General features: G+C 42.1%; 1 protein-coding gene across 6 annotated transcripts in view; it reads right to left on the bottom strand.

The window, feature by feature from the left end:
• Positions 1-15,901, bottom strand: part of DYNC1I1 (dynein cytoplasmic 1 intermediate chain 1) — a 380,396-nt gene that overhangs the window by 38,875 nt on the left and 325,620 nt on the right. Inside the window, exon 15 of one of the 6 annotated variants that reach the window (XM_045166351.1) lies at positions 10,545-10,718. The exons of the other annotated variants lie outside the window; for them this stretch is intronic. Coding sequence (XP_045022286.1) covers positions 10,578-10,718 — 141 coding nt within the window. The 3' untranslated portion in view covers positions 10,545-10,577. Of the gene's footprint in view, positions 1-10,544; positions 10,719-15,901 lie in introns of those variants that run through there. 6 annotated transcript variants of the gene reach the window in all.

The following is a 15,901-nucleotide window of genomic DNA, read 5'->3' as shown; positions in this document are numbered from 1 at the left end:
AAACTCCCCATAAGCAAAACCAGAGGTCATTAGCAAACAACCAAAACATGCCTGTCTCCAGAAGAATAGAGCTCCCTTCATCATTCAAAATACAGCTCTGCTGAAAACCCAAATCAGGACAAATCCTTAACATGAAAAATTCAGTGCAGGCTTGAAACCACCTGACTTTACTTTGGGTTTGTGCTCCTTAAAATTACCTAGAAAATACCATAATCTTCCCATCGTGCGGCTGGATGTGGGCCAGGGCCCTGGCTCCAGAGGCAAAGGGCAAAACTAAGAATCATGTCTGAACAGACAGCTCCACCCTCTCTCCCAAGTCCACTTGGCCTCGTGACAAAAAGTGAGGTCTGAAGCACATTCATCCAGGGCCTGGGTTTTTGGCCCAAACTCAAGACTCTGAGGACAAACAAAAATGAAATCCAAAATGTTATCGTTCTCACCTTTAGAAGTCAGATGGGTTTAATAGGTACTGCATGTGGCGAGTGATTCCTGTTTACCATGTAATAGGGAACAAACAGAAGTGTGCTCACTTCTAGCTTTTTGTTCAGGAGAAGGATCTTATAGCTGAGAGTTTACATTCTAAAGTGATTTTTTGGTAATAATTATGTGTATGTGTGTGCATGCAAAAAATGAGATTAAGAGAGTGCGAGAGAGATTTCCATATAGAACCAAATACGGTGAAAGTGAAAAGCCAACCCTGAGGAGCGTGCAGGCACAGGGGCCCCACCGTGGGGGCCCGTCCGCCTGGCACGGGTGGCTCTGGACTGTGGGCAAGCCTCTCAGTGCCCGTTACTCTCCTTCACTGAATGCTTAGCTCTTAAGCATGCCCTCCCCCCAGCGCCCACCCACTCTGACACCCCCACGCTCTCAGGCTTTGGATGGGTGAGAGCCAGGAGAGACTGTCAAGTGATTTTTACCTCCTGCCGAGCTAGTGACAGGCTCGGTACAAATAGCTACATTGAGAAAGTACCTCCACGCCACACAGCCAGAGCCAGGGCTCCAGCTAGACAGTCCCGGGATATGAATACCACCATCTGATTCCCCTGGGGCAGATCAGCGCTGAAATGGACCACGTGTTCCAAACGTGCCCCCCCCCACCACCACTCCTCACCCCCTAATCAAAACCCTCTGCTCTAGCCAGTTGGCTGCATTCACAATCCCCTCTGCACACTGGATACCTCTGGCCTTCAAGCTTGTGTTCACACTGCTGCTTCCTACCACTTAAGAAAAAAAGGATTCTCTCTCCTCCTGGTAAACCAACCTTGAGATCCCTATGAAGGCCTGCTGACCTGAGCAATCCCCTCTTCAGACCCCTACACACACAGCGACGTCTCTTCCTCCTAGGCCCCCATCTTTGTTTTGTCTTCTTCTTAGGTGCTCTGTCTGTGGTTGTCATGAGTCTTGTTATATTTAAATACATCTTTCTTTAATAAATGGTGCTACGAATCAGTCCATCCTAAAGGAAATCAACCCTGAATATTCACCGGGAAGACTGATGCTCAAGCTGAAGCTGCAAAACGTTCGCCACCTGATGCGAAAAGCCCACTCATTGGAAAAGACCCTGATGCTGGGAAAGATTGAGGGCAGGAGGAGAAGGGGGTGACAGAGGATGAGATGGTTGGATAGCATTACCGACTCAATGGAAAATAAATCTGAGCAAACTCCTCCGGGCTGGAATACTGGAGTGGATCGCCCTACCCTCCTCCAAGGGATCTTTTCAACTCAGGGGTCAAACCCAGGTCTCCTGCATTGCAGACAGATTCTTTACCACTGAGCCACCAGGAAAGCCCCATAAACCTACAACTATACAAGACCTTTTAGAACTAACACCCAAAAAAGATGTCCTTTTCATTATAGGGGACTGGAATGCAAAAGTAGGAAGTCAAAAAACACCTGAGGTAAGAGGCAAATTTGGCCATGGAATACGGAATGAAGCAGGGCAAAGGCTTATAGAGTTTTGCCAAGAGAACACACTGGTCATAGCAAACGCCTTCTTCCAACAACACAAGAGAAGACTCTACACATGGACATCACCAGATGGTCAACACCAAAATCAGATTGATTGTATTCTTTGCAGCCAAAGATGGAGAAGCTCTATACAGTCAGCAAAAACAAGACTGGAAGCTGATTGTGGCTCAGATCATGAACTCCTTATTGCCAAATTCAGACTGAAATTGAAGAAAGTACGGAAAAACCACTAGACCATTCAGGTATGACCTAAATCAAATCCCTTATGATTATACTGTGGAAGTGAGAAATAGATTTAAGGGCCTAGATCTGATAGAGTGCCTGATAAACTATGGACAGAGTTTCGTGACATTGTACAGGAGACAGGGATCAAGATGATCCCTATGGAAAAGAAATGCAAAAAAGCAAAATGGCTGTCTGGGGAGGCCTTACAAATAGCTGTGAAAAGAAGAGAAGCAAAAAGCAAAGGAGAAAAGGAAAGATATAAGCATCTGAATGCAGAGTTCCAAAGAATAGCAAGGAGAGATAAGAAAGCCTTCCTAAGCAATCAATGCAAAGAAATAGAGGAAAACAACAGAATGGGAAAGACTAGAGATCTCTTCAAGAAAATTAGAGATACCAAGGGAACATTTCACGCAAAGATGGGCTTGGTAAAGGACAGAAATGGTATGGACCTAACAGAAGCAGATGATATCAAGAAGAGGTGGCAAGAATACACAGAAGAACTGTACAAAAAAGATCTTCACGACTCAGATAGTCACGATGGTGTGATCACTCACCTAGAGCCAGACATCCTGGAATGTGAAGTCAAGTGGGCCTTAGGAAATGTCACTACAAACAAAGCTAGTGGAGGTGATGGAATTCCAGTTGAGTTATTTCAAATCCTGAAAGATGATGCTGTGAAAGTGCTGCACTCAATATGCCAGCAAATTTGGAAAACTCAGCAGTGGCCACAGGACTGGAAACGGTCAGTTTTCATTCCAATCCCAAAGAAAGGCAATGCCGAAGAATGCTCAAACTACCGCACAATTGCACTCATCTCACACGCTAGTAAAGTAATGCTCAAAATTCTCCAAGGCAGGCTTCAGCAATACATGAACCGTAAACTTCCAGATGTTCAAGCTGGGTTTAGAAAAGGCAGAGGAACCAGATGCCAACATCCACTGGATTATGGAAAAAGCAAGAGAGTTCCAGAAAAACATCTATTTCTGCTTTATTGACTATGCCAAAGCCTTTGACTGTGTGGATCACAATAAACTGTGGAAAATTCTTCAAGAGATAGGAATACCAGACCACCTGACCTGCCTCTTGAGAAACCTACATGCAGGTCAGGAAGCAACAGTTAGAACTGGACATGGAACAACAGACTGGTTCCAAATAGGAAAAGGAGTACGTCAAGGCTGTGTATTGTCACTCTGCTTATTTAACTTCTATGCAGAGTACATCATGAGAAACGCTGGGCTGGAAGAAGGACAAGCTGGAATCAAGATTGCCAGGAGAAATATCAATAACCTCAGATATGCAGATGACACCACCCTTATGGCAGAAAGTGAAAAGGAACTAAAAAGCCTCTTGATGAAAGTGAAAGAAGAGAGTGAAAAAGTTGGCTTAAAGCTCAACATTCAGAAAACGAAGATCATGGTATCTGGTCCCATCACTTCATGGGAAATAGATGGGGAAACAGTGGAAACAGTGTCAGACTTTATTTTGGGGGGCTCCAAAATCATTGAAGATGGTGATTGCAGCCATGAAATTAAAAGATGCTTACTCCTTGGAAGGAAAGTTACGACCAACCTAGATAGCATATTCAAAAGTAGAGACATTGCTTTGCCAACAAAGGTCCATCTAGTCAAGGCTATGGTTTTTCCAGTGGTTATGTATGGATGTGAGAGTCGGACTGTGAAGAAAGCTGAGCGCCGAAGAACTGATGCTTTTGAACTGTGGTTTTGGAGAAGACTCTTGAGAGTCCCTTGGACTGCAAGGGGATCCAACCAGTCCATTCTAAAGGAGATCAGTCCTGGGTGTTCTTTGGAAGGACTGATGCTAAAGCTGAAACTCCAATACTTTGGCCACCTCATGCGAAGAGTTGACTCATTGGAAAAGACTCTGATGCTGGGAGGGGTTGGGGGCAGGAGGAGAAGAGGACGACAGAGGATGATATGGCTGGATGGCATCACCGACTCGATGGACATGAGTTTGAGTGAACTCCGTGTGTTGGTGATGGACCGGGAGGCCTGGCGTGCTGCGATTCATGGGGTCGCAAAGAGTCAGACACGACTGAGCGACTGAACTGAACTGAACTGATACATAAAAGAGATAACTGATAAGAACCTACTCTATACACATGGAACTCCACTCAGTATTCTGTAATGGCCTACGTGGGGAAAAAAATCTAAAAAAGAGTGAATACACACACACACACACACATACACATATACATATAAACTGTTTCACTTTGCTATACAGCACAAACACAATATTGTAATCAACTATATATCAATAAAAATTAATTTTAAAAATACACCTTTACTTTATCCCTTAAGTGTTTGGTTTTCTATAGAGCAAGATTTTTGTTTTTGTTTTGTTTTTATCTTTATTAGAGCAGTATTAGATTCACAGAAAAACTGACAGGAAGGTACAAAGAGTTGCCATGCACTCCTGCTCTGAGGCCTCCCTCCATTATTAACGTTCCCCACAGAGTGGTGGGCTTCCCAGGTGGCACAGTAGTAAAGAATCTGCCTGCAGGAGATGCAGGTTGAATCCCTGGGAAGATCCCCTGGAGAAAGAAATGGCAAGTCACTCCAGTATTCTTGCCTGGGAAATCCCATGGACGGAGGAGCCTGGAGGGCTACAGTCCACGTGGTAGCAAAGAATAGGACACGACTGAGCATGCACACGCACGCACACACACACAGAATGGTGCATTTGTTACAACCGATGACTCTGCACTGAAGCATCACTGTCACTCAGAGTTTATAGTTTATCTTAGTGTTCCCTCCTGGTGTCGTGAATCTGTTGTTGTTTCAGTCACTAAGTTGTGTCTGACTCTGCAACCCCATAGACTCCGGCACGTCAGGCTTACCTGTCCTTCACCATCTCCCAGAGTGCAATCTATGAGTTGTGACAAATGTTTGATGACATGTATCCACCACTGTGGAGAAGGCAGTGGCACCCCACTCCAGTACTCTTGCCTGGAAAATCCCATGGGTGGAGGAGCCTGGTGGACTGCAGTCCATGGGGTCGCTAAGAGTCGGACACAACTGAGCGACTTCACTCTCACTTTTCACTTTCACGCATTGGAGAAGGAAATGGCAACCCACTCCAGTGTTCTTGCCTGGAGAATCCCAGGGACGGGGGAGCCTGGCGGGCTGCCGTCTATGGGGTCACACAGAGTCGGACACAACTGAAGCGACTTAGCAGCATCCACCACTGTGGCATCATACAGAGCAGTTTCTCTGCCCTAAACATTTTCTGTTAGAGCAAGTTTGGTCAAACAGTCCTGGAGGGCTGCAGATTTAATTCTTAGTGGGAGGGATGGGGGCCTCTAGGGTCTCTCATTCACTGCTGATGGGAATGCAAGATGGTGCAGCCGTTTGTGAAGACATTTTGGCAGTTTCTTACAAAATTAAACATACTCTAACCAAATGATCCACCAATGATGCTCATTGGTATTCACCTGAAGGAAGTGAAAACTGAAGCTCATACAAAAAATTGGTATATAAAAACTTTCAGCAGGTTTATTCACAACTGCCAGAACTTGGAACCAAGCAAGATGTCCTGATGAACTAGCAAACTATATTATATTGAGGTGATGTTATTCATTGATAAGAAAAAAATGAGCTCTCAAACCATGAAAAGACTCAGAGGAACCTTAAGTGCATATTACCAAGTGAAAGAAGCTAATCTGGAAGGCTGCATACTATGATTCCAAGTATAGGACACTCTGGAGAAGGCAAAACTATGGAGACAGGAAGAGATCAGTGGTCGCCAAGAGCTAGGAGGAGGTAGGGATGAACAGGGAGGATAAACTTAGGGCAGTGAACTACTCTGTATGATCTTATAATTGTGGTTACATGTTGTGTTTGTACAAATCCACAGACACTACAATACTAAGAGTGAACCCTAAACTGTGGACTTTGGGTGAATATGAAAAACAAAAATCCACAGTTATTACATTCTTGCATGTGTTACGATGATACCACGTAGGCTGATATGTAAACATCCGTAAGTTCCTATGTTTATACAACTGATTGGACAGAACGGGGAAAAAAAAAAAAACAACACAACGGAGTAGAAAAAAAGGTGATAAGTGGATAATGTAGTAATCAAAGATATCAGCGGACAGAGGGGGTTTCCCTGGTGGCTCAGTGGTAAAGAATCCATCTGCCAATGTAAGAGACACAGGTTCAATCCTTTGTCCGGGAAAATCCCACGTGCGGTGGAGCAACTCATCCTGTGCACCGCAACTACTGAGCCTGTGTCCAGAGCCCATGAGCTGCAACCACTGAAGCCCATGTGCCTAGAGCCTGTGCTCTGCAATGAGAAGCCATGTCAATGGGAAGCCTGAGCACTGCAAGTGGAGAGCAGCCCCTGCACGCCACAACTACACAAAAAGCCTGTTCAGCAACGAAGACCCAGCACAGCCTAAATAAAGAGAGGACAGAGGTGTCTTTGCAGGTCCAGTTTGGGGTAGAGTGGATTAAAATAAATTTGTAGCAAATATACAATTTCAGACTTTACCCTATCATTAATCAGCTACACAACTGCTGTGTGCGTTAATAACTTGTCTGACTTGTCACGTGTCCTACTCTTTGCGACCTCGTGAACTGTAGCTCATCAGGCTCCTCTGTCCATGAAATTCTCCAGGCAAGAATACTGGAGTGGGTTGCCATTCCCTTCTCTAAGGGATCGTCTCAACCCAGGGATCGAACCTGGGTCTCCCTCATTGTAGGCATATTCTTTTCTCTCTGAGCCACCAGGGTAGCCCATAACTGCTAGCAGCTTTATTTAATTTATACAGTCAATAAAAGTGTCAGTAAGATAATCAGCCTGTATTATACATTAACCATTTATTGCTCTGACTGAAAGTTGTGGGGAATATAGAATTGATGGGAACCATGGCCACTGACCTCAGGAAGCTCGTGGCTCAGTAAAAAGAGGGAACAACAAATAAAGACATTTACATTATATTAAAGTGCTGAGTTTTTGGTGCCAACTAAAATTATTGTAAAAATATTTTTATGACAATAGAGTGATGCCTCATTAAACAAGAGAGAACTGCAAGTTATTCCAGCATTTGAGTTCATTACTGTATGGCAAATAAAAATAGGTGGACAGTCCAAAATATTATAGACTTTTAAAAAATGCTCTGATTTCTAATTGACTCAGTTACAATCAATATGAGGTGGAAACTATGGAACTAAAAGAATATCTGAATCACTCCTCTTCACACAGTGGTTTTCTTCACTGTAATATTAGGGAATCACACAGTGGGTCTGTAAAGGACGCCTCAGGTCTGACTTCTCTGACTTAAGCCATATTTCCTTGTTGCTCTTCTTTCTTGTTTCCCACCCATGGACTTTGGTTCCATAAAGGATACAAAAGCTGTTTATAAGAAAATAAGTGGTATATTTATTCAATCACTATTCCAAGTGGTGCTGGCATCATACCTATCTTCATGGAAATCTCCATGCACGGCTTTCAGAGCCTGTCACGCCTCCATCTCTAAATACTATTTCTGGACACTTAATTCTTCCTTTAAGTCTCTCTCTCCTTTCCTCTCTAGAAATTAAGGTTCACTAATCACCTCATCCTTGTCTGGGAAATCCCATGGACAGAGGACCCTGGCAAGCTATAGTCCGTGGGGACGCAAAGAGTCGGACATGACTGAGTGACTAAACTACATCATCTTTACCCTTACTGAATCCTTACTGATTTTTTTGTTTGCTTGTTTAACATTACTACTGGAAAATGCATATTGGAAAGACTGCATTTAGGACTCGTGGGACTAATGGGCACAGGCTTGTCCAAGAGAGTGGAAAACCATGAAATGCAGGTTGAGGTGTCTGAAGTGATTAGGAGAGCAAGTGGAGCGGTGTCTGTCAGAGTTTCCAAGAGTATGTTCCAAGGAATACTGTTCTCCTGTGTGTCTGGGTAAAAATGAGTTCCATATCCAGATGAGTTTGGGGACCTCTGCATGGCATAAATCAGCCCATTCCTGAAGAATAAGTTTAAAAGACCTCTCGGGTAAAAATACTTGTTCACTTTAACTCTTTCTGTATTGCTTTTAAATCATGGAACCTCTTCTCCTGGCTTTAAAAAAACACCCATTAAGATTCCACAGAATACAAACATTGTTATATATTGTGATATATTTTGTTTTAGGAAGATTATCTAAGAGGATTATGTAGGGGGCTTAAGTATGAAGAGGGACCAATCTCAGAGAAATTGGTAGTAATTTCATCACAAACTTGCTAAAGAAGACATGATAATTCTCTACTCTTAAGAAACTGTTTTTTCAGACAGACTCCAGACTGGAGAAGGCATTCTTAGTGAGGTGTGTGCCTGCTCTAATTCATTACATATCTAGATATACACGAAATACTGTAACAAGAATAAACAGTATCACACACACACTCACAGACATAAAGACACACACATTTCATTTTGATGGCCCATGGACTGCTATATTGAAAAAAAAATGGTCTTAATAGCAAAGGACTAGCAAAACTCAGTTCACTAACTAAATTTTGTTAAAGGAGGATGACTGAGGGAGAGAAAAAGCAAGCCAATCAGGCATAAGTTAGGTTTCATAGGTGGGCAGAAGCCAAGAGGCTCAAACATAACCCTCCTGGATGGGGGCGCCCTTTACGGCTCTTAACGCAGCTGGGTCTGGCAGAGTGGTAAAGGGGAAATCTGGTTTAAAAGCTACATTTTTAATCATTAAGGAAGGTCCTAAGTGAGAGGGAAACAGACAACTTTTAAGAGACTTCTTCTTACTTTTGACTTGGGTGTAGTTCAAGCCAGCGAGCAGGGGGTAGGAGAGAAAACTATTTCACTCTTACGGCCAATTCCACAACATTCCTCTCCAGAAACGTCCCCAGCACTGGTGAGCTTCCAGTAGTAAACACTGAGGTCGCTTCCCCAGAATTTATGGGAGGGCCTGTTACTCTACTTTGGAAGGAAAAAGGAGCGTTTTCAAACATCATATTTATTTTTCCTCTACGAAACTTTTATTTATTCTTTACAAAGTACTGGAAGAATAAGAACAATCTCTCAATTTTTATTGTCCCGAGTTGATGTAGTAGTAATTTGTCCTAATGGTCAAATTCTACTCATATTGTAATCCTGGCAACTAACATATATGAGAAACAGGATAAAGATCATCAAAGTGATACCCTACTTCGAAAAAAAGAGCATATCAATACGTCCTAAATAGTCAAACAAGTTAAAGAAACAATCCAGAAACTGTGAAAGTAATTGACACAAGAATACACTAAGAAAAAAACCCTTCCATGTGTTCTCTTTAGATCTAAGACAAATGAGAGCATTATCAGTTTTCTAGGCTTGCCATATTTAAATCCCCTTGTAGAATTCAGGACTCGATGAGGGATAGGGAACCGGTATCAAAAAAAAAAAAAAAATCTATAGTGCTCTGGGTGAGGATTAGAAGGGACAGTGACAGATTTTTTTGGCGCTAAGAAGGATGAGAAAGAGAATATATATTTGGATCAAAAATTTAAAAACAATTAGAAGTTGATTAAAAAAAAAGTCCAGTTGAAGATACAACAGATGAACACACAAACATAAAGCTAGCAGAAAGGTCAGATGAGACAATTCTGTAACAACCCCCTCAAGACGGGGGCGGGGCACGTGGCAAAATATTTACAAAAGTAATTTTAACATTACATGATATCACTAGCACAAAGCCAGTCATGTGGAAGTGTTCAGTTGAATGTCATTTGTTATTACCATGATTATTATTACCACTGTAGTCTTTAACATCATAACAGGGCTTCGACTGAATATTTCAGTGTAGGAGTCAGCTGGGAGGGGAGTCCCATGAAGGGTTGCAAAAATAAACATTCTGGTTAATCAAGCTGCTACTACTGCATGGAAACATATACATTTCCATGTGTAAAACCGACAGCTACATACTGCTATGTAACACAGGGAGCTAAACCCTGCGTTCTGTGACAACCCGGGGGGTGGGGTGGGATAGGGGTGGAAGGGAAGTTCAAGAGGGAGGTGGGTGCGTGTGCTGAGTCACTCAAGTCGTGTCCGGCTCTCTGTGACCCCGTGGACTGTAGCCCACAAGGCTCCTATGTCCATGGAATTTTCTAGGCAAAAATACTGGAGTGGGCTGCCATTCCCTTCTCCAGGGGATCTTCCGGACCCAGGGATGGAACCCAGGTCTCCTCCACTGCTGGAGTGATTCTTCACTGTCTGGGCCACCAGGAAACATAAATATACCTGTGGCTGATTCATATTGATGTCTAGCAGAAACCAATACAACATTGTCAGGCAATTATCCTCCAATAGAAAAATAAATTAAAAAAAAAAAAGGAAAGATGATACTATTTAATGTGGTGGAACCTTGAGAGTGTTCATTAATAATTCAACCAGCTGGTGTTGAGATAAGAGAGATCACTATGCTGAATCCAGGGGCTACTGTGGACACAAGTATCTCTGGTAATCTTCTGAAGCAGCAGTAGACGTAGAACATTAGGCTGACCCTGTGGTTCAGAATCCTGAGGGGAAAGTGAGATGTCTTAGTGCCCAGGTTCACTCAGTACACCACGCAAGAGGCGTAAGGGCCCACTTGATCATAAGCCATTGCCCTCGTCATCTCTGGCTTCCCCGGTGGCTCAGAGGATAAAGGATCTGCCTGCGATGTGGGAGATGCAGGTTCGATCCCTGGGTGGGGAAGATCCCCTGGAGGAGGAAATGGCAACCCACTCCAGTGTTCTTGCCTGGAAAACCCCGTGGACGGAGGAGTCTGGTGGGCTACAGTCCACGGGGTCACAAAGAGCTGGACACGACTGAGCGACTTCGCTTTGTCATCTCCAGAAGTGTACACGTCATCATCGCGTGGCATCACAGACTGCCTTCCATCATGCCTTTTGGCCTCGAGAGCCTCCCTTTTGTTATTCCCTTCCTGCCACCTTGAGTGCATTGCTCCAGTTCAACTCTACTTTCACCTCCAAACAACAACAATAGCAACAGGAACACCGTTTAATGGCAATAAAAGGATTTTTACTTCTTTCATACCCTGGCCTGGCACTGTTCCAAGAGCTTTATATATATACTAAATCATTTAACCTTTACAAGCACCCTATGAGACAGGTCGTATTTTAATCCCCATTGTATAGATGAATACACTGCACACAAAGAGGTTAAGGGCCTCTCCTAAAGTCACACAGCTGGAGTGTCAACTAGTCCATGTTTCTGATTTTGAATACTCTGTTCCTTTTGCTTGAATTCCTGTCCCTTTCTCCAGAGCCTCACCTTGAATGTCACCTACTATGAGAAGCCTCTTTAGCATATTTCTTTCTCTATCCCCTCTCCACTGTTTCAGTCTGAGTTAGGAATTTTTCTTATAAACTTGGTTTAGAGAAGAGTTGAGTCCCCTTCCTCTGAAAAGAATCACTTCCTAAAAGAGTCAGACTTTCCCAGAGGTATCTTTAGAAAGAGCAATACTGCATGTAACAGTGAACCAAGGGACCACCTTCAGACTTGTTAGGGAAAGTCCTCCTTCTATCACTTGATCAAATACTCACCAGTTTGAATGAAAGGGGTGGTTAAGGACACACACTCCGGTTGGCCCTCTCTTTGGATCCTTCTTGCAAACTAATAAGAATTCTAATCACCTACTCTGTAAGAAAAATATCAGGAGGCCCTCGATCCCTGGATGGTTGCTTTAGATTTTCTTCCCCCAAATTATAGTTTCTTCAATATTTCCTAATAGGATTTTTAAAGCTTAACCTCAGTTTTCTAATAATTATATTTCTAAATTATGGTTACAAATTTTACTACTCAAAACCACTGCTAACTAAATATTTGCTACAGTTTCTCTTTAATGTACATCTTTAAATGACCCAGGACTTATTCATCCATGTATTAATTCAGTGATTTATTATGTGCCTACCAGGTGCCAAGCACTATGCCAGGTACTGGGGAAAATATACAGAATAACATGGGTCTACACTCAAAGAGCTCTTGGTCTTACAGGGAAAGGGCAGAAATTCTCCACATGATCATGAGATTCAGTGACTAAGACCAAGCTGTTTTTATTATCGCATTATCTATAATTGTTGTGGTTTAGTCACTAAGTCATGTCCAATTCTTTTCGACCCCATGGACTGCGTGGTCCACCAGGTTCTATTGTCCATGGGATTCTCCAGGCAAGAATACCGGGATGGGTAGCCATTTCCTACTCCAGGGGATCTTCTCAACCCAGGGACTGAATCTGGGTCTTCAGCATCGCAAGCAGTCTCCTGCATTGTAGGCGGATTCTTTACCGACTGAGCCACCAGGGAAGCCCTTTAGCTACATTTAACATTTATCACAATACCTAATCATTTTTAACGAATCTATTTTAAAGGTAATAACCAATGGTTTTCCTAAGAAACAAATTTTTTCCAACTTCTTTTATTCATGAAAAATTGAGATGATGATTCCTTTCTAGTAGCTAAGAGTGGGGAAAATCAGCTAAGATAGTCATTTTACATTTTAACACTGGCAGAGGATGTATTCATAAATATGAAATAGGTAATAGTTATTGATCTCACAGTATTGCTTGAAAACTGAAGATTATCTTTCAAATTTTAGCAAAGTCCTCACCCTTCAGTCACTTAGAAAATTTCATTGTCAGATTCACTGCTTTGTTAAAAGCTGAGGGGACTGAGATGTATGTTAACTGCTAAGACAAATTATACAATGTCAATACAAGACAGATACACCTGGAGGAAGTCAGTGACTCCCATCAATCAAACATGTGTCCTGAAAGGTTTTTGGATGAGTGCACCCCAGGGTGCTGCCCAGCATACACATCAAATACCAACATACTGGCATGTGGGTTAAGTCAGGCCATACACCAGACCAGTCAGCATAAAGGAACTGCATTTTAGAGACCAAAAGTTCTAGTGCAGAAAGGATTTAGAGAATATTATCATATCAATACAAGTGGAAGAAATCTGAGTCCTTTGAAGTCTAAAGGAAACGACTGACCTTGCAAATACACAAACAGGATCAAGAACCCAAATCCTTGTGAAGCTGTACCAGGACCAAAATAAATGTTAACCCAATATTTAACTGGAATCCACTGAAACTTTCCAAACTGCATGCAGTGATAAAAAGTCCAAAGACTCATAACTTGTCTGGCCACTAAACTAAACTACAGCACAGGAAAAAAATTATCCCAAACCTCAGCAAACAGAAAAGTTGAGTGGAATAATGAATGTTTTAATTCAGCCAAGAGCTCATATTTTATGTCTAAGCATCAATTCCAACACTTCCTGATGGATGGGAAATTTAATGTGCTAAGATACAGTAAAAGGTAAGAGTTGGCACTCAAAGAGAATTTATTCCCGCAATGCTTTATTGTTTAAAGGATCATCAAGGATAGACTTTTAAATATGCAGCCTTTTACTGTTCTCTTAAAAACCACCTCATCGATATATTTAAAGAAGAATTATCCAAGGGACAAATCAACGTTATTGAAACAGCAAAGTCATGAGAGGAAATGAAAAGGCAAAGTGACCTGGAACAGGCAAGGAGGTTGGGGCATTTGGAAGGAGCAGGCTTGGTGGTGATCACGGGGATAGACTGTAGGAGGTAAAACTTCAGTTTGGTAAAAAATAAATAAATAAATAAATAAAAATAAAAATAGGCAGAAGATAAACAGGACTGGAAAGGAGCAGCAAGGTCCAAGGTGGGTGTTTCTGTTTTGCGTTCTCCACCCACCCCCCCCCCAATAAATTGGAGGGAAGGAGATGTCAGGTATAGAGAGAAAAGGGATGGGTGACGCTATGACACCCCAACAAGGACAGGGAGAGGACCTGTACCTCCCATGCCCCGCCCCACACCCTGGCGGGGACACACCTGTCTGTTCTATTATTCATTTGGACTCTTCCATATACTGTGTATGTGGTAACCAACCATAAAAAAGACTATCTACTATGCATGGCTGCATGTCTATTCTTCATCCACTGAGGCAAGGGTCATATAATTTATTTCCTTTACCTCTCTTACAAGGGGTTAAAAACACTGATAATTAAAGTGATAAACAAGGCTCCTCTCACTACTGAAAATGGTTGCATTCCTATTCTTTAAAAAAAAAAAAAGTGCCTTTAATTATATTGCCTTAAATTTCTGACCAACAACCACCACCTTCCAAAGCCAAACACCAAAACCTCCTCAATGCTTCTATCACTAACATGCAATTACAGCTGACCCTTAAACACAGGCTTGACCTCTGTGGGTACACGTATATATGAATTTTTTTTTCAATAAACATCGCACCTGTATTTTCATTTTATAGATCTTTAACTAAGTGTAGGGGAAAGTTTCTGTTTGATTAGAGGTCACAATATCTGGAATCAAGGGAACTAGGGTTTGAGCCCTAACTATCCAAACTTTCAGCTTGCTGCCCTTAGATGTGTCATTTATCAAAAATTCCAGCCCTCCTCCTCCACTTTTTTTGAGGCAGAGAAAGCAGTACTCAGAATTTCAACTGAGAGTGGTAAGCGCTCCTCACCTCCATGTTGTTCAAAGACCAACTGTACTTATTTGCTTCGTAAGTCAACTAAGCTAATGAAATCAGAAAGAATCATTTAAACATTTCAAGATTCTGTAAGCAATGTGTCTATTTGATGTTTGTGAGCTAAATCACTCTTTAGAAGACCAAAACTCCAAAAATATGCCATATACCATATGATGTTCTCTCTTTAGCCTTTCCTCAAAATTTAACTAAAATCATATGTCAAGTTGATGGGAGTATTAGTTTCTCAAATCACAGAGTTGACAATAACTGCATTTTCCTCCAAATATACTTTTTAATTTAACTATATTTCTAAAATTGGGTGTAGAGCAATTTTATTTTTTAGTCTTGATCTTCAAAATCATAGCTTCTTTCTTTCTAAAAGTGTGGGAAGTGCTATTGTCTCTTGGGCAATCACATTACTTATGCAAAGTGAATTGGTATGGACTTTGCTACAGGCTTCAAAATTAGATTCATTTCACTCAGGGTGCTAATTCCAGCATCACATTTTCCCTTGGAATACAGATTTTTCTTTGCTAATATTATCTTTGTGTTAGAAATGCAAATTCTCAGTTGATATAATGTACAAAATGCATGTTTGCCTTGGCAAATTTTTCTGTTGTTTGGTTTTCCCTTAAACCTATTGTTTCTTTTTTGTTATCTTTATGAGCTATACTTATTTTTATGCACATAGTATTATATTGAAGCCACTTTAAAAATATGACTTCAGGATTTTTCTTTACATTATTTAATTTGCAATCTGCTATGCAAGGAGATCCAACCAGTCCATTCTGAAGGAGATCAGTCCTGGGATTTCTTTGGAAGGAATGATGCTAAAGCTGAAACTCCAGTACTTTGGCCACCTCATGCGAAGAGCTGACTCATTGGAAAAGACTCTGATGCTGGGAGGGATTAGGGGCAGGAGGAGAAGGGGACGACAGAGGATGAGATGGCTGGATGGCATCACTGACTCGATGGACGTGAGTCTGGGTGAACTCCGGGAGTTGGTGATGGACAGGGAGGCCTGGCGTGCTGCGATTCATGGGGTTGCAAAGAGTCGGACATGACTGAGCGACTGATCTGATCTGATGGTCTGAATGTATCCTCCTGAAATTCATACATTGAAATTCTAATCCCCAAACATGATGGTATTAGGAGGTGGGGCCTTTGGAG

This window comes from Bubalus bubalis, chromosome 8 (assembly GCF_019923935.1).
Source record: "Bubalus bubalis isolate 160015118507 breed Murrah chromosome 8, NDDB_SH_1, whole genome shotgun sequence".
NCBI lineage: Eukaryota > Metazoa > Chordata > Mammalia > Artiodactyla > Bovidae > Bubalus > Bubalus bubalis.
Note: the sequence above shows the minus strand (reverse complement) of the source record. Positions and strands in the feature narration are given on the sequence as shown.